The 26,580-nt window shown below is 39.6% G+C and overlaps 1 protein-coding gene across 1 annotated transcript; it reads right to left on the bottom strand.

Moving 5' to 3' along the window:
• Positions 1–5,886: 5,886 nt before the first annotated feature.
• Positions 5,887–7,038, bottom strand: LOC132651399 (zinc finger protein 239-like; the record flags this gene model as incomplete). The annotated part of the gene is made up of 3 exons (XM_060376612.1): positions 7,031–7,038; positions 6,296–6,805; positions 5,887–6,244 (listed from the first exon to the last, which is right to left on the bottom strand). Coding segments are annotated over exons 1-3 (876 nt in total), but the record flags the coding sequence as incomplete, so codon positions are not given.
• Between the last annotated feature and the right edge of the window lie 19,542 nt (positions 7,039–26,580).

Raw genomic sequence — 26,580 nt, forward strand, 5'->3', positions numbered from 1 at the left:
ATAGGTTTGCTGTATATTGCCTTTACTATGTTTAGATATGTGTATTGTATCCCTGATTTCTCCAGTACTTTAAACATGAATGGATGTTGGATTTTGTCAAAGGCTTTTTCAGCATCTAGGGAGATTTTCATGTGTTTTTTTTTCTTTCAATTTGTTAATATGGTGGATCACATTGATGGATTTCCGTATAATGAACCACCCCTGCATACCTGGGATGAAGCCTACTTGGTCATGGTGGATGATATCTTTGATGTGTTCTTGTATTCGGTTTGCGAGTATTTTGTTGAGTATTTTTGCATCAATGTTCATAAGGGAGATTGGCCTGAAATTCTCTTTTTTGGTTGGGTCTTTGTGAGGTTTAGGTACCAAGGTGACTGTGGCTTCATAGAATGAGTTTGGTACTGTTTCTGTTTCGATTTTGTGGAATAGTTTGAAGAGAATTGGAGGTAGCTCTTTTTTGAATGTCTGGTAGAATTCTGCACTGAAACCATCAGGTCCTGGGCTTTTTTTGGATGGGAGACTTTTGATGACTGCTTCTATTTCCTTGGGGGATATAGGACTATTTAATTGATTTACCTGGTCCTGATTTAGCCTTGGTAAGTGGAATCGATCAAGAAAATTGTCCATTTCATTTAAATTTTCAAATTTTGTTTCGTATAGACTTTTGAAGTAAGTCCTAATCATTGCTTGGATTTCCTCAGTGTCTGTAGTTATGTCCCCCTTTTCATTTCTGATTTTGCTGATTTGGATGGTGTCTCGCTGACTTTTAATTAGCTTGGCTAAGGGTTTGTCTATCTTGTTGATTTTCTCAAAGAACAAGCTCTTGGTTTCATTGATTCTTTGAATTGTTTTATTTGTTTCTAATTGATTGATTTCAGCCCTGAGTTTGATTATTTCCAGCCGTCTGCTCCTTCTTGGTGTATCTGCTTCTTCTTTTTCTAGGGTTTTTAAGTGAGCCATTAAGTTGCTTGAATGCGCTGTCTCAGATTTCTTCTTGAAGGCACTTAGTGCTATGAACTTTCCTCTTAGCACTGCTTTCATTGTGTCCCACAAGTTTGGGTATGTTGTGTCTTCATTTTCATTGAGTTCTAGGAAGATTTTAATTTCTTTCTTTATTTCTTCCCTGACCCAGCTAGACTTTACATGATGATTTTTATGGTGATGGCCCAATATGCTTATGTAATTGAAAGCTTGGTGCTCACCTAATGGAACTGACTGAGGCAAATTAAGAGATAATGGAATCATTGGATAGGGTGTGTCACCCTCTGGGGTCTAAGTGTGGCCGCATTTCAAAAAGAATACGGTTAGAAGGACAACCTGGTGAAAGAGCTGTCACCTCACAATCTGCCAGTTGAGGACACTGGGCTGGTGGAATTCATGGAGATGTGTGCAAATGTGAATGTGTATGTGTGTGTGTGAGAGACAGAGAGAGAACAAGCACCCAAAGGGCATGGGTCTGTGTTGAGCCCCTAGGATGAAGTATGTGTTACAGGTATCTAAGTGGCTCCAGTCTGTGTGTGAATCTCTCGGTCAAAAGAACAGTGAGGCTGTGTCCATGGTAGATAAGTTTCAGCATTATCTTTTGTGAAGTCCTGAGTTTTCTCCAAAACACAGAGCCATCTCCTCAGCCCTGAGAAAGCCACATTTTAAAGCTTTGTATGTCTTTCATTTACTTGGATGTTTTGCATTCATGTGTCTGTGTGTCGTACCTACAAAGGCCAAAGAGGACAGCAGATCCCTTGGGGATTCATTTACATGTTATGCTTAGCTAGCTAGTGATTCCTGAAATGGAACCTGTCTTCTATAAAAACACCCAGTGCTATTAACTCCTATGCCCTCTATAGCCAAATTGTATTTGAATTTATATTTACAGATGTTAATTAAAATATATTACACCGTTTCCCCTATTCTTGTCTGTTCTCCACCCTGTTCCAAATTCTTTCCTTCCAATGTCTTAAAAAAGAATGTGTGAATAAGTATGGACAAATGTATATAAAGAAAACTTACTGAGTCCACTTATATGGCTTGTGTGGGTAAGGGTTTTGTGCTTAACCCTTTCCATAGGATATATAAATAAGGAAGTCAGCACTGCCTGAGGCTAATTCTTAGTTCTAATCTTCAATGACCAAAATGAGTCTGACTCTGAAGTGACCTGACCTTCTTGGGACAGGAAACGGAAGCAAGCAAGGGGTGGCATATTCCTTAGGTAATATATGGTGCTGGCATGGCCTGGATGTTATGGGGCTGTAGGGAGGACTATGGACTTTTTTCTTATCCAATCAGTCTCCCTTTGTTCTGTGGACCTCTCATTAGACCATTGACCTTGGATATTTGCTTGGATTACATTGAAATCTTGAAGTTCCTGCTTCTTCTTTCTGAACACCATGATTATAGGGAGGTGTTACCATGCCTGGCTTAGGTGGTTTCAACCTCAGTGATTTAGTAGAATGTTGGGATGAATGTAATGAGTAGTGACACATAAGTATACATACTTATGTCTGTGAGGTACCTGTTCACTATCTCTTGAATAAGGACAGAACTCTGATCTACTATGATGAGTGGTAAACCTCAATGTTAAAGAAAAAAAATATTTTTCTTTATAATTATAGGAGAGGATTTTAAGCTAAACAACTGTAATTAAACAAAGATATTTTTTTTTCTCTTACTGGAGTTAAGACCAGAGCCTGTGTCCTGCCTACCATGACCATTTGAACTCAGCGATTCATTCTCAATAAGCCCATTGAAAGAACTCAGTTACTGAGGTAGACCATGCCCAACTATACTGCAGGCACAAAGAAGGCAAGGTAAGCAGATCTAGTATGTATACTGAGTTCCAGATAGGCCTGAGATTTATATTGAGACTCTTCTTTCAAATGAAAAAAAAAAAAAAGAAATCAATGATTGAAAATGAAATCACCTTTAATTATTTATTTATTACAATTTCTTCATTTTGTGTTTTGGCTGTATCCCCTTCCAAATCCACCCATTCTCACCCACTTCCCATCTTCCCATATGCACTTTCCCTAGTTCACTGATAAGGAGCTAGGAAAAAAAAACACAAACAATGCTTAAAACACAAATTATTAATGAAAACTGGAAACATATTAACATATTTCTTCAGTGTGACTAATTTTGACCAGTGATGAATATATAAGGTTTCACTTTATCTTTCTTCCTGCAAGTGAAATTTGCTAATTGAAGACATGAGAATGCATGTAAAAGCAGGCTTATTGCAAACAGTTCTCAGAGGGTTCCCAGTTCCTAAGGAATTGCATAGAAGCTCCCATGCAGAAAACATAAATGTGGCCAGAGAAGTATGTGTAGAGAGAAAGAGAGATGGAGGGAGCAAAAGAAATAGAGAGAGAACACACACAGAGTAAACATAAAGCAGAGAAGAAACAAAGAGAGGAAGAGTGAGAGAAGAAAAGCATATAGAAGAAAACAAAATATCTAGCTACATGGGGAAGAGCCTCTGGGAGATGGCAAGCTCTTCTACAGGACTGGAAAGTTAATGGTAGAGGTTAAGTATGCCAATCATGCCTTTTAGAAGATAGGGACTGAGGGATGCTGGGAGAATCTGGAAGCCAGATCCCCTTCTGTCAAAAAGGCACCTCAGCAGCTTCTCTCAGGTGTGAAGTACAACATATGGTACCTAATTCATCCTTTAGGTTTAATAGGTTTAGACAGTGGGCAAGAGATATACAACTAAGTAATCTCACCAAGCCACATATTACAAACTTCCCATCTGTAAATTCCTCCTCCATGGTCAGCTTATGTCTCTCCTCCAAGGTATTCAAAGAATGACATAATGATATTCAGCATAAAATATCTCATGTAGGGGAATAGGACTTTTCAACAATGACATTCCAGAGGAGATTACAATTTCATGGAGTCTACTATTTTATTAGATGCTCACCTAAGAGAGATATAGGAAGTTTATTCAGAATATCCATATTCCTGCCAGCCTGAGGGGTTACAGGAACAACAGTGTGGGAGACTGAGGAAATTTAAAGTCCAATTTTAGACCACCAAGTAGAGGCCTGGTATTCTGAGTGACACATACATGTATCTGTGAAGACAAGGAAAGAGTGGAAGAATGAGAGAGATGACCCACCACAGCTGAGTAGATACAGAGAATACAGCATGAGGCAGCTTGTCCTCAGTTACAGCCCAAGAATTAATTGCTTTTTGGAAGTTTAATCCTTCCTTTAACATCCAAATATCCTTCCCTTATAGCTACTCCATGCTGCACAGGTCTCTATAAAAGCTTGATTTGTCCAGCCTTAGATTGACATCTGTTTGAACGTCTGGTTTCCCTAACAACAAACAAACACATTTGGAGTCTTCAACACTCAGGGCTCCTAGCTGAATGTTTGCATGCATCAGGGAAGCAGAATACAATCCATTTCAGAAAAGTTAGTCTTTAGGCCTTCAAGTTCTCTTGCTCTCTTTACATTAGGCATAATCTCAAGAAGGGGTACACCTGACAAGTGTCCTTATGGGCTCCCATTGATGTCTATTTAGCATGTGGGAGATAAACTCAGTCTGGTGGCTTTGGTCACATGCTCAGGCACTTTTTAAACACTTGTATTGTCAGTTTCTGTCCTGATCATTTTTGGATGCTTCCATATTTTTGTGGAGTGTTTGGCTCAGAATCTTCTTTAAGCACAAAGCCTAAGTTACTTTCATATGCTCTCAATCTTCTATTTCTTCTGGGTCATCGGGGCTGAGTTAAAGATGAACTTAGGATCAAACTTTCACACTTAAATGCTATTCATGACACGTTTATGGATTAAACACATGGATCAGCTCACTTTCATTTGCAAACAAAATTTGTCAATCAAATTGCCTTGATTTCCTCTATTATTACATGGCAATATGTTTACAATGTGAAAAGACAATATTTTATCAATATAATATCTCAACTACTCTTATTTGCAAATCAGGGAAATAGTTCTGTAGGAAAGTGTTTTGGTGTCCAAAGCTGGAAAGCAGACTTCTGTCATCATATGGAGACGGCCAAAGGAGATGGGACAAAGTTGTCTCCCACTCCATACATACCTATCCTGGCCTAAAACCCCATAATCACGTTACATGCACACACCAGAAGTGTTTCTTTCAAAGTAAATATCCTTGCTGTTACATTATCTAGAATCTTTATATTACATATTTTCTGTAGAATGCAGTACTTTAAGATGAAATCATAAATAGATAATTAGGAGGAATGTACTGAATCATAGAACATCTAATCATATATAAATGCTCATATCAAATCAAGCTTTGTAGTGAGATGCAGTTGATTTCTGATTAGACCACTTCATTACATCTCTAGGATACTTGAAAACACAAAGCTTTGAGTTACACCAATTCATAGTTTCTCTTTCAGATTCATTCATGAAAGTGAAGCTTATAGAAATGTCCAAAGATTTCATCAGACTAAAAATAGTCATAAGGTTTTCTCTCCAGTATGATTTCTTTCATGGCTTTGTAATAATGTGACATGCAAAGGCTTTACTGTTTATACTCCTAGGGTTTCACTCCAGTATGAGATTTTTCATGCTTTTGGAGATCACAGCAATGTGCAAAGGCTTTACCACATTGATTAACTTCATAGGGTTTTTCTCTAGTATGTGTTCTTTCATGATTGTCGAGACTACTGAGATGTGAAAAGGCTTTCTAACAATAATTTCATTAATAGGGTTTTTCTCCAGCATGTGTACTTTTATGCACCTGGAGATTTCCATGTTGTGAAAAGGCTTTCCCACATTGATTACATTTGTAGGGTTTCTCTCCAGTATGTGTTCTTTTATGCACCTGGAGAGTACTGTGGTTTGAAAAGGCTTTACCACATTGAAAACAGTCATAGGGTTTCTCTCCAGTATGTGTTCTTTTATGCCTTTGGAGATTTCCGTGTTGGGAAAAGGCTTTCCCACACTGATTACAGTCATACTGTTTCTCTCCAGTATGTGTTTTTTTATGCTTCTGGAGACTACTGGGATGTGAAAAAGCTTTCCCACACTGAAGACATTCGTAGGGTTTCTCTCCAGTATGTGTTCTTTTATGCATTTGGAGACTACTGCTGTTTGAAAAGGCTCTACCACATTGATGACATTCATAGGGTTTTTCTCCAGTATGTGTTCTTTTATGCACTTGGAGATTTCCGTGTTGGGAAAAGGCTTTCCCACATTGATTACATTTGTAGCATTTGTCTCCAGTATGTATTCTTTTATGCACCTGGAGACTACTTCGAAGTGAAAAGGCTTTACCACACTGAAGACATTCATAGGGTTTCTCTCCAGTATGTGTTCTTTTGTGCATTTGAAGACTACTGGGGTTTGAAAAGGCTTTACCACACTGAAGACACTCGTAGGGTTTTTCTCCAGTATGTGTTCTTTTATGGTTCTGGAGATGACTGAATTGTGAAAAAGCTTTACCACAATGATTACATTCAAAGGGTTTTTCTCCAGTATGAAGTCTTTTATGCCTTCGAAGATTACTGCAATTTACAAAGGCTTTATCACATCGATTACATTTGTATTGTTTCTCTCCTGCATGTGTTCTTCTATGCATGTGGAGATTTTCATGTTGTGAAAAGACTTTCTCACCGGCATTACATTCCCTATATGTGTTTCTATGTATGTGGAGTTCACTGTGTCGTGAAAAGCCTTTACCACATTGATTATATTCGCATGGTTTCTCTCCACTCTGATTCCTTTTATGCCTTTGAAGATCAGTGTGATGTGTGAAGGCTTTACCACACTGGTTACTTTCATAGGGTTTCCCATCAATATGTGTTCTTTTATTCCTGCAAAGATAATTAGGATATGTGTAAGCTTTACCATAATCATTACAATGATGATCTATTTGTCGGTGTAAATTAAAGTTGCAATTTGGCATAATTGTAAAATAAAGTTTCATATTTACATTTTATCCCTTCGTTTACATTCATAGTTTCCCCCTTGATTGTGGGTGTTTTGTACCCTACAAGATACCTTTGATCGCGAGAAACTTTATTACATGCCTCACTTACAGCATCATTTTTCCATAAGTGGTTCATCACATATTTAAAAAGACCTAGAAGAACTCAGCTTTATCACAATGAATGCATTCATTTAGTTGTAGTCATACTGATTTTGTAAAGTGAACCATCATAAACACAACAATTTCCAGAGGGCCTGTAATCATAGTGATTTTTTTGTAGTGTGATTTATTTGACTTTATTTTCAATGAGTTTGGAAAACTAATTAAGTAATTAGTTTAATTATTAAAAATCCCCTGCTCAGACTAGACTTTATGAATGTGATACAAGTTCATGATTTATTTGTTATTAATAATGAATGTATGAAAACATGAACAAATATTAATTTATACTGTGGTCACTATCATGTGTTCTATTGTACACAAGTATAGTGAAATTCAAAATGCAATAACTCATGATAATATACATCAGGAAAAAGCCCGCTCAAGAAAACTGAGCTTTGGTGAATCCTTCCCAAAAGTACCTCTACACAGATGTAATGATGGAGACCTACAAGATCATCACTACTACTGGGGAGACAATGAATACTCTTTAACATTTTATTAATTTAGTTATGACTAATGATCAATAAATTTAATATAAACTTGCACCACATTAAGAAAGTCTGAATAAAAGAACTACTACATATCTTCTACTTGTTCTGGAAAAGAGAGATATGTTTCTATTTTCTGTATCCGTAGGTTCACATGACTTGTATCAAACTTGACAAAAATATACTTATTAAAAAAAGAACAATGGGTGATCCAAGATGCTAGCGACCAGCACACATCATATCTGAGAGGCTGAGGATCTGAAACTCTGAAATTGATGAGTGGAGAGGCAGCTAAAGCCAGGACATCTACATTGCAGCTTCCTTGGTGAGAGGGGACAACACATGAGCTGAGACCATTTAGATCCATGTCATCCAAGGACTCCTCTGGGGACTGAGAGTGGGAACATTCGATCCCTCTGCAATTTCCCTTGTCAGGTCTCCCTTTTTCTTAGCTGAGGCAGCCCAGAGTGCCCCACAGCTCCTAGCAGAGCACTCCCTGCTTCCTGACTAAGTCAGCAGGGGCAGGCCTCCTAAGTCCTCAGCAGCAGTTGCTGGCTATACCAGCCTTCCATGTCCCAGGTCTACAAGCAACTGTATTGGCCTTTCAGAGCCTCCCAGCAAGTGACTGTACCAGCTGTCCAGACCCTAAGTGGAGGGCAGCTGGCTGTACAGTCCACCCAGGACTGCAGACTGCTGTAGGGTCTCCAAAAGGCTTCCCATCAGATCTGTACCTGCCTTCCACTTCTGCAGCTGTGGATGGACTCCCAGTGGACTGTTTTACCAGCTTCCAAGTTTTGCAGCTGCAGCACCACTGAGCTGATAGAGCTCCTACACCCACATATGCCCCAGCAGGGATACATCTGAGCATAGAAAACAGGGAGAAAACCTGTGTTCTCTGATTAGACCAACGAGCTCTGAGCATGCCTTCAAATGAGTGCCTGCAGATCCCCAGATCCAGGGTTCTTCTATGCTAGCAGCCAGACATCAGATCCCTCCCACCCACACACCCACTGTGGACAACATTGGTATTCTTGGGACAGTGTTCTCAACATGGGAGCCCTGGTTCTGCAGATTTACCAGTGGACTCCAGGCAAACAACTCCTGGAGCCCATGCAGAGCTGAATACCAGTGGCCTGTAGAATATTGAGATATTCGGGGAATCTGAGCATGTGCATTGTGTCTTCCAACTCTGGCAGCGTAAACAACCACACTTGTGCCTGCACTATCCCCAGCACCATATTCCAGGCATTTACACTCTCTAGCACAGTGTCCTTCAAGGCACCTTTCCATGCACACACTTGCTCACACACATTTGTGCTTGTGGATTTTCCAACACACACACTCAAACCTGTGGACCAGTCCCATCTTCCTAAAGAATACTCCATATACCAGAGAAAGATGAAACCAGTCTGAACTACAGATTTCAAGAACAAAAAGTGAAGATTACAGATGATCAGGTGGCGAATGGTCGGAGTAGAAACACATCCAACAAAAATCAGGACATCATGGCTTCACCAGCAACCCCCCCCAAATCAATGGCTACTCTAATTCATCAGAAACACAGGAAAATGATTTTGAAGCTATACTTATCCAGTTATTAGTGACACATAAAGAAATGAACAAATCTCTCAAAGTATAGCCACACAAATGGAGGCAAATAAAGAGGAAAGACCAAAGCTCCTAAAGGAATACAGACAAACATAGACAAATGAATAGAGGCACAAGTGCAGGCACAATTAGAGCCAGATAGAAAGGAAATCAGCAGAAAACAGAGACCATCATAAAAAGACAGGAATCCACATTCAAATAGATGAAGGAAATGGTGCAATGTGTGAAAACAGAATTAGAACCAATAACAAAAACAGAAACAGAGAAACCCCTGGAGCTGGAGAACTTCTAGAAAACATCAGGAACCACAAAAGTAAGCATCACCAATAAAATACATGAGATGGAAGGGAGAATCTCAGGTACTTAAGATACACTTGCAGCAACTTAAACTTCTCTCAAAGAAAAAGCAAAATCAGAAAAGTTGAAAACACAATCATTCTAAGAAATCAAGGATACTCTGAGAAGACAAAATCTATATAAAGAACTAAGGAAGTTAAACAGCAAAAAAATCAAGTAATCCAATTAAAATTGGTGTACAGAGCTAAACAGAGAATTCTCAATAGAGGAATATCGAATGGCAGAGCAACACTTAAAGAAATGCTCAACCTCATTAGCCATCAGGGAAATACATATCAAAACGACCCTAAGATTTCACCTTACACGTATCAGAGTGGCTAAGATAAAAACCTCAAGAGACAACACATGCTGGAGAGGTTGTGGAGAAAGGGGAACCCGCCTCCACAGCTGGTGGGAATGTAAACTTGTACAACCACTCTGGAGAGCAATCTGGCACTTTCTCAGACAACTAGGAATAGCGTTTCCTCAAGATCCAGATACACCACTCCTAGGCACATATTCAAAACAGGCTCAAGTACACAATAAGGACATTTGCTAAACAATGTTGGTAGCAGCCTTATTTGTAATAGCCAGAAGCTGGAAACAGCCCCGATGCCCCTCAGTGGAGGAATGGAAGCACAAAAGAGGTAATATAAAATAGACTATTACTCAGCAATAAGAAACAAGGAAATCATAATAAATGCAGGTAAATGGTGGGATCGGGAAAAGATCATCCCAATTGAGCTATCCCAGAAGGAAAAAGATGCACACGGTATATACTCACTCATACAGACATATAATATAGGATAAACCTACTAAAATCTAAACACCTAAAGAAAATAATCCAGAGGGAAGACTCTTCCTAAACTGCTCAATTCCTATCCAGAAAGACAAAGAGGATGGACATCAGAAGAAGGAGAAAAGAGGGAACAAGTCAGGAGCCTGACACAGAGGACCTCTGAAAGACTCTGCCCTGCAGACTATCAATGCAGATGCTGAGACTAATGGGCAACCTTTGGGCACAGTGCAGGGAATCTTAGGAAAAAAAGTGAGAAACAGTAAGATATGGAGAGGACAGGAACTCCATAAGGAGAGCAACAGAACCAAAAAATCTGAGCACAGGGGTCTTTTCTGAGACTGATAATCCAACCAAGGACTGTGCACGGAGATAACCTAAGACTCCTGCACAGATGTACCCAATGGTAGTTCAGTATCCAAGTTTGTTCCATTGAAATAGGAACAGGGATGTCTCTGACATGAACTGATTGGCCTGCTCTTTAATTACCTCCTCCAAAGGGGGAAGCATCATTACCAGGCCACAGAAGATGACAATGCAGCCACTCCTTATGAGACCTAATTGACTAGGATCAGAAGGAAGGAAAAGAAGACCTCCCCTATCAGTGGACTTGGGGAGGAGCATGCATGCAGAGGGTGGAGCAAGGGAGGGATTGGGACAGGAGGAGGGAGGGAACCACAGGGGAATACAAAAGGGAAAAAGTTTAATTAATAAAGAATAAAAAAGAAAAAATCTAAGAATAATAGGAATAGATGGAAAAGAAGATTCCAGGCTCTGAGGTCCTGAAAATGTTTTCCAGAAAATCATGGAAGAAAATGTTCCCAACTTAAAGAAAGAGATGCCCATAACCACAAAAGAGGCCTACTTGACACCAATAGACAAGGCCAGGATAGAAACTCACATCACATCATAGTCAAAATGTAATCTACATATAAACAAAATGAAGGAGAAAAACCACCTGATCATCTCCTTAGATGCTGAAAAAGTATTTGACAAAAATCCAACACCCATTCAAATTTAAACTGTTGGAGAGATCAGGGATACAGGCCCATACATAAACATAGTGAAGACAATATACAGCAGGCCTATAGCCAACATCAAACTAAAGGCAGAGAAACTTCAATCAATCCTACTGAAAACAGGGAGAAGGCAAGGCTGCCCACTCTCTCCATATCTCTTCAACACATTACTTGAAGTCCTAGCTACAGCAATAAGACAACTAAAGGAGAGAAGGGGATACAAATAAAAAAGGAAGAGGTTTGATCACCTCCCCCTGGAGGGGAGCAGCCTTACCAGGCCATAGTAGAGGACAATGCAGCCACTTTTGATGTGAACTGATAGACTAAGATCAGAAAGGAGAGGAGAACCTCCCCTATCAGTGGACTTGGGGAGTGGCATGCAAGCAGAGGGAGGAAGGAGGGTGGGATTGGGAGGGGAGGAGGGAGGTGCTTATGGGGGGATGCAGAATGATTAAAGTGTAATTGATGAAAAATTAAAAAAGGGAAAAAATAATTTTAAAAAATCTCCAAACGTTTATGCATGCAATACTAGTTCCGAGTATTTCTTTGAAATCCTTAAAAAGTAGAGTTTGTGGATCATGAAGAAGGCAGTACCATTAATAACCAGTGCTTTCCAGGTTTCTGCGTGTGCAGGAGAGGGTACTTGCAATCACGCACACGTGAGCTTCCTTTTCATCTTGGGCAGGTTGTGTTCTTTCAACTTAATTTCATTATGTCCAAGTCCATCCAGGTTGTCACAAATAAAAAGGATTTCATTTTTTATAACAACAAAAAAAAAGAAAGAAAAAGGTCTAAGTATCACTAATCACAGATGATATGATAGTATACATGAGTGACCCCAAAAATTCAACCAGAGAACTGCTTCAGCTGATAAACTCCTTCAACAAAGTGGCTGGATACAAAATAAATGCCAAATAATCAGAAGCCCTCCTGTATACCAAAGACAAAAGGGTTGAGAAAAAAATTAGTGAAACAACACCCTTTAAAATAGCCACAAATAACAAAGTACCTTGGTGTGACTTTAAACAAGCAAGTGAAAGACCTCTTTGAAAAAACTGCAAGTTCCTGAAGAAAGAAATTGAAGAAGATATCACAAGATGGAAAGATCTCCCATGCTCATGGATCCATAGGATTAACATAGTGAAAATGGCCATCCTGCCAAAAGCAATCTACAGATTCAATGCAATTCCCTTCAAAATAGCAAGATAAATCTTGCAGACCTGCAAAGAACAATTCTCAACTACATATGGATAAAGAAAAAAACCCAAATTGCCCAAACGATCCTGTACAACAACAGTTTGTCTGTAGGTATATCTATCCGTGTTCTAAAGATATAGTACACAGCCATAGTAAGAAAAACTACATGGTATTGGCATAAGAACAGAATGGTGGATCAATGGAACTGAATAGAAGACTCAGAAAAAAATCCACACGAGTACAGTCACTTGATTTTTGACAAAGAATCCAAAACCATACAATGTAAAAAAGACCAGCACCTTCAACAAATGGTGCTGGTCTAACTTGATATATACCTGCAGGAAAATGCAAATAGATCCATACTACCCACTCTGTACAAAACTAAAGTCCAAGTATATTAAAGATATCAACATAAAACCAGACACACTAAATCAGTTAGAAGAAAAAGTAGTGGCAGAAAAGCTGACACAATCAGAAAAATATTTGGCAGAATATGATACATGCATCTCTCAAAAGACAAGAACAGAAATGAGCTTCTTAAGGGGTACTACATGGAGATGGAGGGAGTTTTACTGGGACAGTAATAGAAAGACAGGTTAGAAGGAGACAACTGAGGTCAAGATGAAATGAGCCAGAGAATAAAAAAGAGCATGAAGATTGAAAAAGATGGATGGAGTTAGTTTGAGACTATACAAAGCAATTAGGTGACAGTAGAAAAGCTAGATTTAATAAGGAAGCTAGGAGAGGAGTTTGAGCCAGAAAAGCTGAATTGAATCAGCCATCTATGAGCTCAGAAAGAACAAGATAGGGTGTGTCTATTGAGCAGTAATTCTCAGAAGCCAAAAAACTCCTAGGCCTAAGGTAGGTTGTATGGAACCTAGAATCTGCCCTGCCCAGGCCTAGGGTAGCAGACAGAGGGGCAGTAATCTTTGGACACCATGATTTCTAGATCGAATAAAAGTCCTTTTTACAGTAATATCTGTTTAGCAAAGGTTTCACTGTCTTCATTCATATCAAAATGCCTTGAAAACATAAGTAAGATAGCTCACATTGAGGAACATGAGTTTGGGAGAATTTAATATTCCTTAATACTCTAGACTATTGGATTCTTTACACTATTTCTTTTCTTTAAACTCCTGGGACACAATAAAATTTTTTCACGGGAATATTTATATCAGCTTCCATGAGATAATTACCTTCCATATCTTCTAGAACATTGACAGTGTTCTTCAATATTATGGTCTTCCCAATTGTAGCCTAAAATATATACCAGAAAGAATTGATATTTTATTGAAAATTAGGGAAAATTTAACTTTCTCTTTTCAGTGAACTTTAGAAACATTATTGATTTATTCTCCCTCATTCCAATTGAAATTACATAAGAGCATCATGGAGAAAAATCAACAACAGATGTCCCCTTTACCTTAATAGTGAAAGAAAATTCAGTGTCTTACCTATGGCTGTAAGGTGCTTGTAGGTCTCTATCATCACATCTTTGTAGAGACACTTCTGGGAAGGATCCAGCAAAGCCCACTCTTCCCGAGTGAAGTACACATTTACATCATCATAGGTGATAGAATTCTAAATTATCCCAAACATGGGTATAAGAGAAAGCACAATAGTGGCAACAATGTAAAAGTCTACTTCATCGACAATATATTCATATAATTCTGGATCTTCCCTGACTTATCTCCTGACAGAGAAGTTCTGATGTACTCACCTGGTCATTTTAGAAGTAAACTAAATGAGGAGGTTCATCTCATTTCTGCACCTTTTGAATAGAATATAGCCTTCCAAGAGAAATGTCAATTAACAGACAAAAAGTAAGCAAGTCAAGGATGTTGATGAACAGTACAGATCGCAGATCACAGAAATTGTATGCACAATTACTAACTACAATAATTATGGACAAGCAGGATGTATTGCCTCATGACTTTAATTCCAGTAGTCAGGAAGCAGAGGTTTGTGTATCTCATTTAGCTGTAAGCCTGTCTGGCACCAAAACAAATTTCATGACATCCAGTTGAGGTAGAGTTAAGGCCTTTTTGCTGCAAAAATCATTCAATTAAGAAAGATTCAAAGAACTCCATGGTATTTCTGAAGTTCCTACAAAGAATTATATACTCAATACAGTTCTGTATCTATCTTCCAGAAACCTGAAGTGTCCCAGTTTAAACTCCAATATGAATGAGAACTTACTAAAAGGGAATGAGTGTTCAAACAGGTACAAATGCACAGGTGAAAACATTAGTACTGGAATAGTTGTTCATTAATGAGCAACATAAGGCAGTTGAGGTGGATCAGCAATGAGAAGCTCTTGTTGGTCTCGATATAAGTGGGCTCAATTGCCAGTGCTTATTTGGAGGATCACAACTACCCATTACTTGAAATTCTGAAGTTCTGAGGCCATCTTCTGACTATTGTGAGGACCAGGTACACAAGAGGTGCATAGTCACACATAAAGGCAAAATTCTACTGATATTACCTCATTTAAAAACACAAAACAAGCACAATAGGCAGGAAGAATGTCACACACCTGCAATATAATGACTCAGAAGTCTCAGGCAGTGTTAATATTATGAACATATGACATCCTGAGACTAAGAATATATGCTCAGGCAAATATTAAAACATAAAGGTGGACGTGGATCTGCACAATAGCATATGCTAGGCCATGCTTGTATGGAGACTAAGGTGGTATACTGGGGATCTTCCCCAATATCTTTGTTACCACAAACCCAATTCTAAGAATCTTCCCTAGTGCTCCAACTGAACACATGTGGCTCCTTACCCTCCATACCATCCAGCAAACATAACACCATGAATTCAGTAGCCAAGCAGACCATTAAAATAGCAACACTCATCCAACACACTTTCTGAAACTTCAGAGTGCTAACAGAACCCCAAGAACAAAACTCCCACACATCAGATCAGCACTTTGTCCTATAATTGCCCCAAACCCAGATGCCTAGACACCAGTTTAGGAATAGATTCAAGAATAGTCAGGTAATATGTCACCACCTGAGCTCAGCAAGATTACCACAGCAGGAACTAACTATCTGATTATTACAAAACTTTTTACAGAAACATAAAGGAATATATCTTCCCATAATTTCCTGAAACATTCTCTATAATTTACCACATACTATGAAACAATGTAGGTCTTTAGAGCAAATGGAAATAACATCCTGTATCCTATCAGTCCACCATTGCTTCAGGATGGATATACATAGCATCAAAAAGAACACAAAGCTTACAAACCCATGGAAAGTGAATAACCTTCAACCAAGTGAAAACAATGTTTTCAAACAGAAATAAAAATTTTGAAAAGCATAATATTAATAGAAAATAAATACATATCACATGCAAACTCATGGAAAATAATGAGGAATGAAAAGTGATGCTAAGAGGAAACTTTAATAGCACAAAGTGCCTACATAAAGATATTGGAAAGGATTCATGCCATCAGGGTAACAGCAGACCTGAACAGTCTAGAACAAAAATATGTTAGCACACAAAAGGAGTAGAGATCAAGAAATTATCAAATTGAGAGCAGAAATAAAAAAAAAAATAAAGAGAAGATAAAGAATCTATGAAATAAAGGTTTGGGTTTTTGAGAAAAATCAACAAGTAGGACAAACTCTAGTCAAAACTAACTGAAAGAGAGAGAGAATATATCAAATCACAAAATCAGAAATTGTATTAAGAATTTTTGTCTTCTTTTCTATCCTTCTGATCTTAGTCAATTAGGTTTCATCAGGAGTGGCTGCATTGTCTTCTTCTGTGGCCTGGTAATGCTGCTGCCACCTCAGGGAGAGGTGATCAAAGAGCAGGCCAATCAGAAGGAAGGAAAAGAAGACCTCCCCTATCAGTGGACTTGGGGAGGGGCAAGTGTGCAGAGGGTGGAGGAAGGCAGGGATTGTGACAGGAAGAGGGAGGTAAGCATGAGGGGGATACAAATTAAATAAAGTTTAATTAATAAAGAAAAAAAAGAATTTTTTTTCTTTAAAATCCGACTCATGTTATGTGAATGTATTTTTCTTTTAACCCCAGGTGTGGAGCATGAGACTGCTTCAGTTTGTCCACAGCTGTTACTTATGATTGTCTCTAGGAGGCTGTGGTTGTGCCACCTGCACATAGTTTAATTCTGAGTCTTCTGGAAATGGTACACATGCAGAGCCATGAGAGGTCCCGGGGTCTTTGAAGAAAGAAGAAGCTGCTGCTCTTCCTGATGCTGTTTACCCACAATGCTTCTCTGTTTGTCACTGCTGGCTTGTTGGACTGCTGGATATCTTAGTGACTAACAGGTATTGCCCCAAAGGACCTGGCCACCCTAAACCTCAGAGAGCAGTTTAAAGAGACCTATAACTCTTTCCCTTCTAGTTTTTGTTCTCTTTTACATAGCTGGGGTGTTGGAAGGCATAAGGCTTGGAAGTGAGGTAGAGTTTTAGAAATGAATTAATAAAACAGTTCTAATAAAATAGTCCCATTTGCTGTTTGAGTGGACTTCTGGAATCCAGATGACAGAGACTGGTAATGCCCTAAAGAAGTCAATGATCCTAACCAGCATTTAGTAGCTGTAGAGATACAAGCTCCTTGTCTGTACTAACCTATTTCTCTCCTGTCTAGGGCAGTGGGGTTGAAGGAAGATAGAGGCATTTAAGAACCATAAATAAAGTAGGTTTTTGAAAAAGGAAAGACTACAGTTTTGCTCTCAGCAATATAAAATATAAATCCTTATTGAAAAAAACAACCTCATGTCACATTTTGTGTTTTCTTGCCATAGCTTAAATTGTGGCATCCCTGCTCATTTCATTCCAAAGCAACACTTTTGCTTCTACTGGGGGAGGATGAGAGATCAGGGGACTCAGACAGCACAAACCATCTCAGCTCTGCCCTTCCATTCTAGGAACAGACAGAGCCTGGTAAAGAAGTAGTTTAGTAAAATTTTCCACTCTCCATGGGTACATGTTTATTTTACAAGTCACAGAGTAATGCATGTATACATTTCATTACCCTATCACTGCCCAATGCAGCCATTTTTACCTCACAGCTGATAATTCTTGTTGTAAGCCTCGGTCAAACGCAAAGAGTAACAACAACTGAAGCTAAAAGGATCTATGAATTTGAAAGAAAGGAGTGGCAAATGGGAGGGGAATGAAAAAATAAAAATTAAGTAACATGACTCTTCCTAGGTATGGTGGGGAGAAAGTTTATTATAGATAGAAAGGCACACCCACAGGCCGGAACATCCGGGAGAGCCCAAGGTGAACACAACCTTGAGCTATGAGAGGACAGGGAGGAGAGGAGAGGGGCACGCCAAACCATGAGACTATCACAAGGCAGCTGGGTTAAGGGCCCGAATCCTGGGCTAGAGGGCAGTGTATGCCAGCCATGTCCTATAAACAGGTAGGGACTGGGGGATGCTGCGCAAACCTGGTAGCTAATTCTGCTCTGAACTGTTCCATAGGCCCCTCAGCCATTTGTCCCAGGATTTCAATCTTAACAGTGCCCAGGTCCCCACATCCAGTCTGGTCACAGTCCATCCCAGTTCTCACAAGTGGACTCAGATAGCTCAGCAATACTAAGGCTAGGACAAAGGACCTCACAAGCAGCTGATGGCTGCGGGTTCCTGCCCAGCCCCCGAAGGACCAACCACACCAGCTCCTATTGTTAAGCCTCCTGTTCTACCACATTCGGAGCGGCGGCCACACACTCACCATTTTGCCTCTTTGGAAGTCGCCTGAAATCCGTTTACAGGACCCAGCAGTTGAGCTCAGACCACAGCACGTCGACCATTCCAGACAGCTCGGCTTCCAAACCAAACCTCGAACTTGGCACCCGGAAGAACCTTCCTCTTCCTCTGAGTACAGGATTCGTCTGTAAGTCCTGATTGGCCAGTGAGTCTTGAGCGACATGAGCACCTCCCCTAGGGTCACAGTATACTGAAGAGACAAAGCATAGTGCTTCCTGGCCCAGGAGGAATGAATGTATGTTTGCTAATTACAAAGAGCAGTTAGGGCCTGGCTTAGGGAGGGAGCTCAGTAGAATCCTATGCTCTGGGCAGGGACTTTGGATCTATGATTTGACCTTCGGGTGCATATTTGGAGAATCAGGACCACACGTTTCCCAAATTGGCAGAGATTTTTAAGTAGATTTTTTCCTATTGTCTAATAACCTACCCTTCCATCTTTCACCTCTCTGTAAGCTCTTCCTCCTCCTGGAATCAAGATGAATAGCTTGAATAGCCAGTTATTCAACTTGCAGCGGAGTGAACAATCTGTCCACAGGCAGAAGGCTATCACGAATATTAACAATTAAAGAGCGATGTTAGGAAACAAAGGAGATTTTTTGTGACTTCACACTGATAGAGGTTAACTACAGCGACTTTTCACCTGGTAGGTATGAGATAACCTTGGGGGAAAAGCAGGAAACAGATGATACAGAATTTGGAGCATGGGTATCTTCCTCATGATAAAGTTAGTTCTTTGTTCTCACTCCTGATTTGGTCCTCTATAGGCCACACAGGACATTTATTGATCATGTACAACTGATTACCTCACTTCATATTGTTACTGTCAACTACTGTCACAGTAAGAAAGCTCTCTCCCTTTTTCTTGCCCATTCCCTTTGGTGCTGTGACTTTAAAAGCTCCGATACTTGTCAGTTATCTCACTTCATACACAGTTCCTCCTTTATTTGTAAGGCAGCAATTAAAGCCAGAGAGGTTGGAAAAACTGCAGTCCCTTATAGGTCCTAAAAGACCACTGAACCCCTTCTTATCTCCACTCTAAACCTGCCCTTCTACCCCATTCTTTCCCACAGATGAGATTCTCCCTATGAGAACTCAGCCTTTCTGCTGATAAAGCCCTGGTACTAGGCAAGGTGGTTCCTAGTTTTAGCTGGGCTAAGCCCCTGACCTGCAGTACTATTTGGTTGATGAACCACTAGCCACATGGTCCAGTTCCATTTCCCCTTTCTCATGCACAGGAATGGCTTCTTCGTATTCTCTTCTCTTTGGGAAACATCTAGTTTCTCCACTGATATTTGCCCTACTCAAATGTCTCATACCAAGGAACACTAAGAGTGATCAGAATGTAAAAGCGATTCCCTGTGTTTCTTTTCTCAAAGTCCTGTCTCTTTCTCTCTTCCTGCTATCCCACTAAATAAAAACACTCTCTGGTTTCTTTTTATACTCTCAAAAGAAATGTGAAGATTAAACTGTAAACCTTAAGGGGACCACGTGGTATGAACAATTTTAATCATAACTAATTCTCTGTTTATTTTATCTCCTTTTAGATAAAGACAGTAACAACTCTTATTTTAAATTGGAATGGAACTTTATGAAAATTCCAAGTTATATTTTACAACATGCTATGTAATATGCTTCAACCATGGTTCAACATAATTTTTATAAGATGCTCAAATTTTAAGATTATAAAAGTCTATTCAAATTAAGATAATTTAAAATGCCTGTCTAATTGCCTGTGACTTTATCTATTCCTAAATTAATAAATAAATGCCTTTTTTCCTGCCATGAGCTGCCTGTGATCCAGATTTACCACTAGGTTTTCTGGCTAATGCATTTGGTAAAATAAATTCACATGTAATTTTAAAGTTGCTTTATAAAAAATTGCTTTATAATATTCTACTATATTGTTGTTTATTCTATATCTCACAGCTTGAGGGTTAGTAAGTAAAAGTTTGACCTAAATACCCTAAAACTATATGATATAATGCCAAGAATACAATAAATTAAGATCTGTTAATTTTAGACTCATTTATTTATTCATGTTAAAACTTGGTCATTATGCTATATCTTCACTATCAAGGTTAAAATATTCTTTTTCTTATTTTCTAAATATAAAAACATTATTGATCTACAATACAGCCTTAGACTTTTATAAGTTACAGACTATGTTTATGACTTTTAAGGCTGTACCTTGACAGGGACAAAACCTAAAGCCACAATATTTGACGGTTAACAAATGCAAGTTGACAGTCAGTCATCTCACACATGATCAAGTCTTCAAACATGTCCAAAATTATATTTATAGTCCTACAGATGCAAACAACGTCTCATTACTATCTTAATTAAACATGTAAGGATCGTCCCTGAGTCACCATATAGGATCTGGTAAAAAGAATTAGAGAGGTGCCTTCCCGACAGGCTCATCTCTGGCTTAAACTATTCCAGACCTTGGCTGATGCTCTGAGACTGTTGGCATTCCCACACAGAAAACAAGAGGTCTTCAGTGGCCCATCCAATGGAGGTAAAGCCAAAAGTCAACTCTGTCAGGTGACTGCTTGAAATGCAGCCCTCAAGAAGCCATGACTACCTGCCAGCAGACTGGTTTCTGGTAGTGAGAATGCTCCCATGCAAGCTTTTTCTCTATGCCAGGCATGGAGGGTCAAACAGTACAAGAGCCATAGATTCTTCCAGCCTTCCTGCTCCTTAGCCTGGTAGAGAACAAGTGGCTCCTAGATTCAGCGACCCCCACCATCCTTGCACAGCCCACAGTCAAAACAGACTTCAGGTCTGTTTTGACCTCAAACTAGGGTTCCTTGGTCATATTGTCAATTTCTGTGTTGGGAGACTTCAGATGCCTTCTCAGTTCTCTTCATATGCAGGAGACCAGACCTTAAGCCTCACTGGTAGAGTTGTAAGGTCTAGGTGGTCTAGTTTGTTTCAGACTGAAAAAAAAATAAGCCTCAGTTGTAACCTTTTGTCATCCCTTTGGCTAAAGAACAGTAAATGTTCACAGCAGTCTCACATAAGTCTCATGCTAAGGAACTAGATACAAAGGCCTATAGAGAAATTATAGAGCTTCTACAAAATGTTTAAGGGTCTAAGAAAGTGTTTAAGAAAGATAAATACAAACTTAAAAATGGGTGAAGCCTGTTTTCCATAATGTATAAGCTTGGTAAAAGTTAAGACCAAGTGAGCTTTTGTCCCATCTACTTCATGAAAGGCTTCTGCCTTTCCACAGTTCACCTTCGAGAATGTTGATGCTGTTAACACAAAGGTGTATGTTTACCACCTTTTCTACAATGTGTATTTCAATGCATGTTACAATGGTGATGCTGCCATCTCTAAAAGTTTATCTCCTTTATAAAACTTAAAAGGAATCCTTGTAAGCTGCAGAAAAGCCACCTGAACCCACTGCTCGGATCAATGAGGCTCTAGATAAGTACTGCACCTATCGTCTATCTCAAAAGGTGGGATTCCTCCCTCTCCCTTCCCTGGTTTTGGAACTCCTCTTTCTTGGCTACCCAGTTGCTATATCCACACATCCAACACCAGTTGACTGATGCTTTCCTTTCCATGTTCCACATAAATGTTTCCCTTTGTCTGAGAGACTGATGGGTATCTTTCCATTTCCCTGGGAAAAGGAGGTATCCTCGCTTTTGGCCGACCCCCACACAGATGCCTTCCCTTAGTTGAATCATCTTTTTCTTTTTACCAACAAGGTTTCTTGGCTTTTCTTTCCTCTCCTGTGTAGGGTGTTTCCTCTGAAAATCTTAGTACTAGTTGACCCGTATCTCCCGACACTCTTCCCTGTGGCGCCTGTGTTGTAAGTGGTGTTTAATATTTACTATTGGTTTATCTTTTATTAAAGCTTGCTGTTAATCCTAAACAGCTGTATAACCAAATCACCACAAAGAGACCTGGTTTATTTAGTTAACCTAGAAGACAATTCTGGGCAATAGTTACACTCTCCTAAATGTCCAAACCCTCATATTTTCTTAACATTTAGATTTTACCCATTATAATTGCTTTTTGTGAAATCTTAGGTCTGGTTCAATCTCTCCATGCTGTTACAAGATCTCTCCTCCAGGTATCACACTTAAGAGGCAAGGCACTAGTTTCTGGAGAAGGAAAGAGTACAGGGCTCTGTATTGGTGTCCTTGGAGAGAGTTGAGGGTACAGGGCAGACACAGACAACAGGAGGTTAAGTAAGGGGTTTAGGGGGGATTACAAGGGATTGTGTGCCAGACTTTGTGTCTCTGTCACTCAGACTCATTTGGGCTGGGCCATCCTGGATCCATGATCCAGGTGCTTCCACTCTTTGCGTGGTCTGGGTGACCAGCAAACTGTAGCTTCAATGTTGGGAACTCATCCCCATGAACCCCAATACTACTTTCAGTGGACCAGGAGGGATCCAATGTCTGGGTGCTGGAAAGGAAAGTCCCTGGACCTGGTGATCTCCATTCACTGGCATATCTGTCAAGTGCTGGGGGTCTAAGTTTCCTGACTGTCAGACCTGGGAAACAGCTCTGGGGGGTACCGGATCTATTGACCCCCAAATGTCCCAAGACTCATGAAGATGCTTGAAGGGGATTAAGAGAGATTAGATATCCTGCTGCAAGAACAGAGGTTCCCTAGACCTGGGGGTCTTCACTTGCTGGCATAAGCATAAAGTGTAGAGCCCCCATGGTTCAAGACTCTCAGACCTGGCAGAAGGCCATGGGGGGGGGCTTGTTGCAATTGAGCCTAACTGTCCCAGGAATACTGAAGCTCCCTTGAGGGGAGCATGGACCATCTGATGTCTGGTTGCTGGAGTGGGGGTTCCTGGACCTGGGGTTCCTCACTGGCTGGGATGGGCAGAAAGTGCAGGAGCTCCACACTTTGACTCTCAAACATGAGAGATGACCATGGAAGGGCTGGGTCCAATAGGCCTCAACTCACATGATGTCCCCTCCCACCAGGGAAAATTCAAGGTTGATGCTCTGGATCCAGCTTCCTATCCCTTCACCGGTTTCAGAGTCTCAGATCCTCTGCCCCTCTAATACAGGGCACACTGGTCACAGACATCTTGGAAACCTCCCACACTTTGAATAATTCCAACAGGAAATGAAGACTGCAAGTCAAGTTCCTGAAGCAGAAGAAGATTTCCCCAGCAAATCTATCTTCTAGATCCTCATGTGAGATATAAAAGATACATTTACATGATTCATCAATGCCACAAGTCTCTCACATACCAAGGGGAGAGATCACAAATACAGAAAACATCAAGGAAATGTCACCAATCAGGACTGTGTTTGCAGTTCTTAGATGAACAGCTATGTTGAGTTAGTTCAACCTTAGAATAAGGCTGTTTTGCCTCTAGTCAGGTTGGCTCAATAAAGAAAGAGGAGTTCATTGCAGCTACCCAAGACTGCTATCTTTCTCAGAACTGTGACATCAATATAGAGAATTCTGTTAGTAAAATTTGTAGTTTTTTATTATTATTATTTCATGTGCATTGATGTATTGTAAAAGTGATGGACCCTGGAGTTCTAGGCAGCTGTAAGATGCCATGTGGTTGTTGGGATAAAACCCAGGTCATCTGGAAGACCAGTCACTGCTTCAAATCACTGAGCACTCCAACCCTGAGAAAGCCACATTGTTAAGCTTTCCATGTCTTTCAGATATATGCACGTTTTATGTTCAAGTGTCTGTGTACCCTACTTGCAATGGCCAAAGTGGGCACCAGATCCCATGGAAACGCATTTACAGGGAACTTGCTGGCTAGCAAGTGATATCTGAAATGGAACTTGTCTTCTGTAACAACACCCAGTGCTGTTAACTTCCATGCTAATCCAGCCACCATTTATTTAACTTTTTCTACAGATATTAATTAAAATATATTAAACCATTTCCCCTTTCCTTCTGCTTTCTCCATGCCTTTCTGAATTCCCTCCTTCCAATGTCTTAAAAAATAATGTGTGAATATATATGGACCTGTATATATATAAAACCTACCAAGTCTATTCCTATTGGTTGTGTAGATAAGGTTTCTGTGCTGAATACTTTGTATAGGATATATAATTCAGGAGTGCATCACTGCCTGACGTTAATCCTCCAACTTGGAGGGTGTTCTAGGCTTCAATGCCCACAGGAGTGTAATCCTGAAGTGAACTAAACTGTTAATTAACTTCCATGCTATCTCCAGCCATTTATTTAACTTTTTCTACAGATATTAATTAAAGTATATTACAACATTTACCCTTGCCTTCTGCTTACTCCATGTCTTTTTGAATTATTTCCTTCCAATGGCTTAAAAAAGAATGTGTGAATAAGTTTGAACCTGTTTATATATATATATATATATCTTACTAAGTCTATTCCTATTGATTGTGAGAATAAGGTTTCTGTGCTGAACCCCTTGTATAGGATATATAATTAAAGAATGCATCTCTGCCTGAGGCTAATCCCCCAACTTGGAGGGAGTTCTAGTCTTCAATGCCCACAGGAGTCTAACCCTGAAGTGACCTTAGCTGTCTTGGACAGGAAACATTAGAAAGCACAGGGTGACAAATTCCTTAGATAACACATGGTGCTGGAATGGCCCTGATGTTCCGGAGCTGTGGGGAGGACTATGGACATTGATCTTAGCCAATCAGTCCCCTTTGTTCTGTGGACCTCCCATTATACCATTGACCTGGGATATTTCCGTCGATTACTTTGTCATCTTGAACTTTCTGCATTCTCTTTCTGAACACCATGACTACAGGACTGTGTTACCATGCCAGGCTTGGATGGTTTTAACCTCAGTGATTTGCTAGAATGTTGGGGCAAGTGTAATGAGTTGTTACACTTAACTATATTGAGAATCTCCTTATGTCTGTGAGGCTACTTTTCACTATCTGTTGAATTAAGAACAGAACTCCAATCTACTTTGTTGTGTCATAAAATCTCAATGTTAAAGAAAAAACAATAATTTTCTTTATACTTAAAGTAGAGGATTTTAAGCCAAACAACGGCAACTGATCAATGCTTTTTTCCATTACTGGACTAAGGAACAGAGTCTGTGTCCTGCCTACCATGACCATTTGGATTCAGCAATTTACTCTCAATAACCCCACAGAAAAAATAACTGAATTATTGAGGTAGACCATGCCCAACTATACTGCAGATACTAGGGACTTAAGGTAAGCAGATCTATTATGTACACTAAGTTCAAGGTCAGCCTGGAATTTATAGTAAGGCTATTATTTCAAATAAAAAAGAGAGAAAACAATGTTTGAAAATGAAAATACATTTAATTAAGCTATTTGTTTATTACAGTTTATTCCCTTTGTATCATGGCTGTATCCACTTACAATTCTGACCATTCCCACACAGCCTCCCAATCTCCCCCATGCACCTTCCCTAGTCCACATATAGGGGGCGAGGAAAAAACAAAAACAATCGTTAAAACACAAATTATTAATGAAAACTGGAAACATATTCACATATTTATTCAGTGTGAGAAATTTTGACCAGTGATGAATATATAATGTTATGCTCTTTCTTTCTTCCCTCAGGAAATATTTGCTAATTGAAGACATGGTATAGTATTTAATTGCAAGCTTATGCAAACAGTTCTCAGAGGGTTCCCAATTCCCAAGGTTAAGGCCATGGAAGCTACCATGGAGGAATCCTAAATGTGGGCAAAGGGAAGCATGGAGAGAGAGAGAGAGAGAGAGAGAGAGAGAGAGAAAGAGAAAGACAGAGAGAGAGAGAGAGAGAGAACAAACAGAAAAGAGAGAAAGAGAAAAAAAAGGATATAGAAGAAATTAAAATATCTGGTTACCTCTGGGAGAGGGCAGGTCCATTCTACTGTTCTGAAAATTTAAGGACAGAGGTGGGGAACGCCAATCATACCCCTTAAATGGTAGGGACTGAGGGATGCTGGGAGAACCTGGAAGACAGAAAACCTTCTGTCAAAAAGCTACCTCAGCAGCTTGTCTTAGGTGTGAAGTACAACTTATGGTAAAACATTCATCCTTCAGGTTTAATAGGTTTAGAGAGCAGAGATACACAACTAAGTAATCTCTCCAAGCCACACATTAAAAACAACCTGCCTATAAGTTGCTCCCTCATTCTCAGCTTATTTCTCTATTTCAAGGTATTCAAAGAATGACATAATGCTATTGACAGAAAATATCTCATCTAGGGGAATAGGTCTTTTCATCAATGACATTCCTGACCAGGTTAGAATTTCATGGAGTTCATTGATTTATTAGCTGTTCACCTAAGGTAATATAGGAATTTTTATTCAGAATATCCCAATTACTGCCAGGGAGA

Source organism: Meriones unguiculatus, assembly GCF_030254825.1.
Source record: "Meriones unguiculatus strain TT.TT164.6M chromosome 13 unlocalized genomic scaffold, Bangor_MerUng_6.1 Chr13_unordered_Scaffold_70, whole genome shotgun sequence".
NCBI lineage: Eukaryota > Metazoa > Chordata > Mammalia > Rodentia > Muridae > Meriones > Meriones unguiculatus.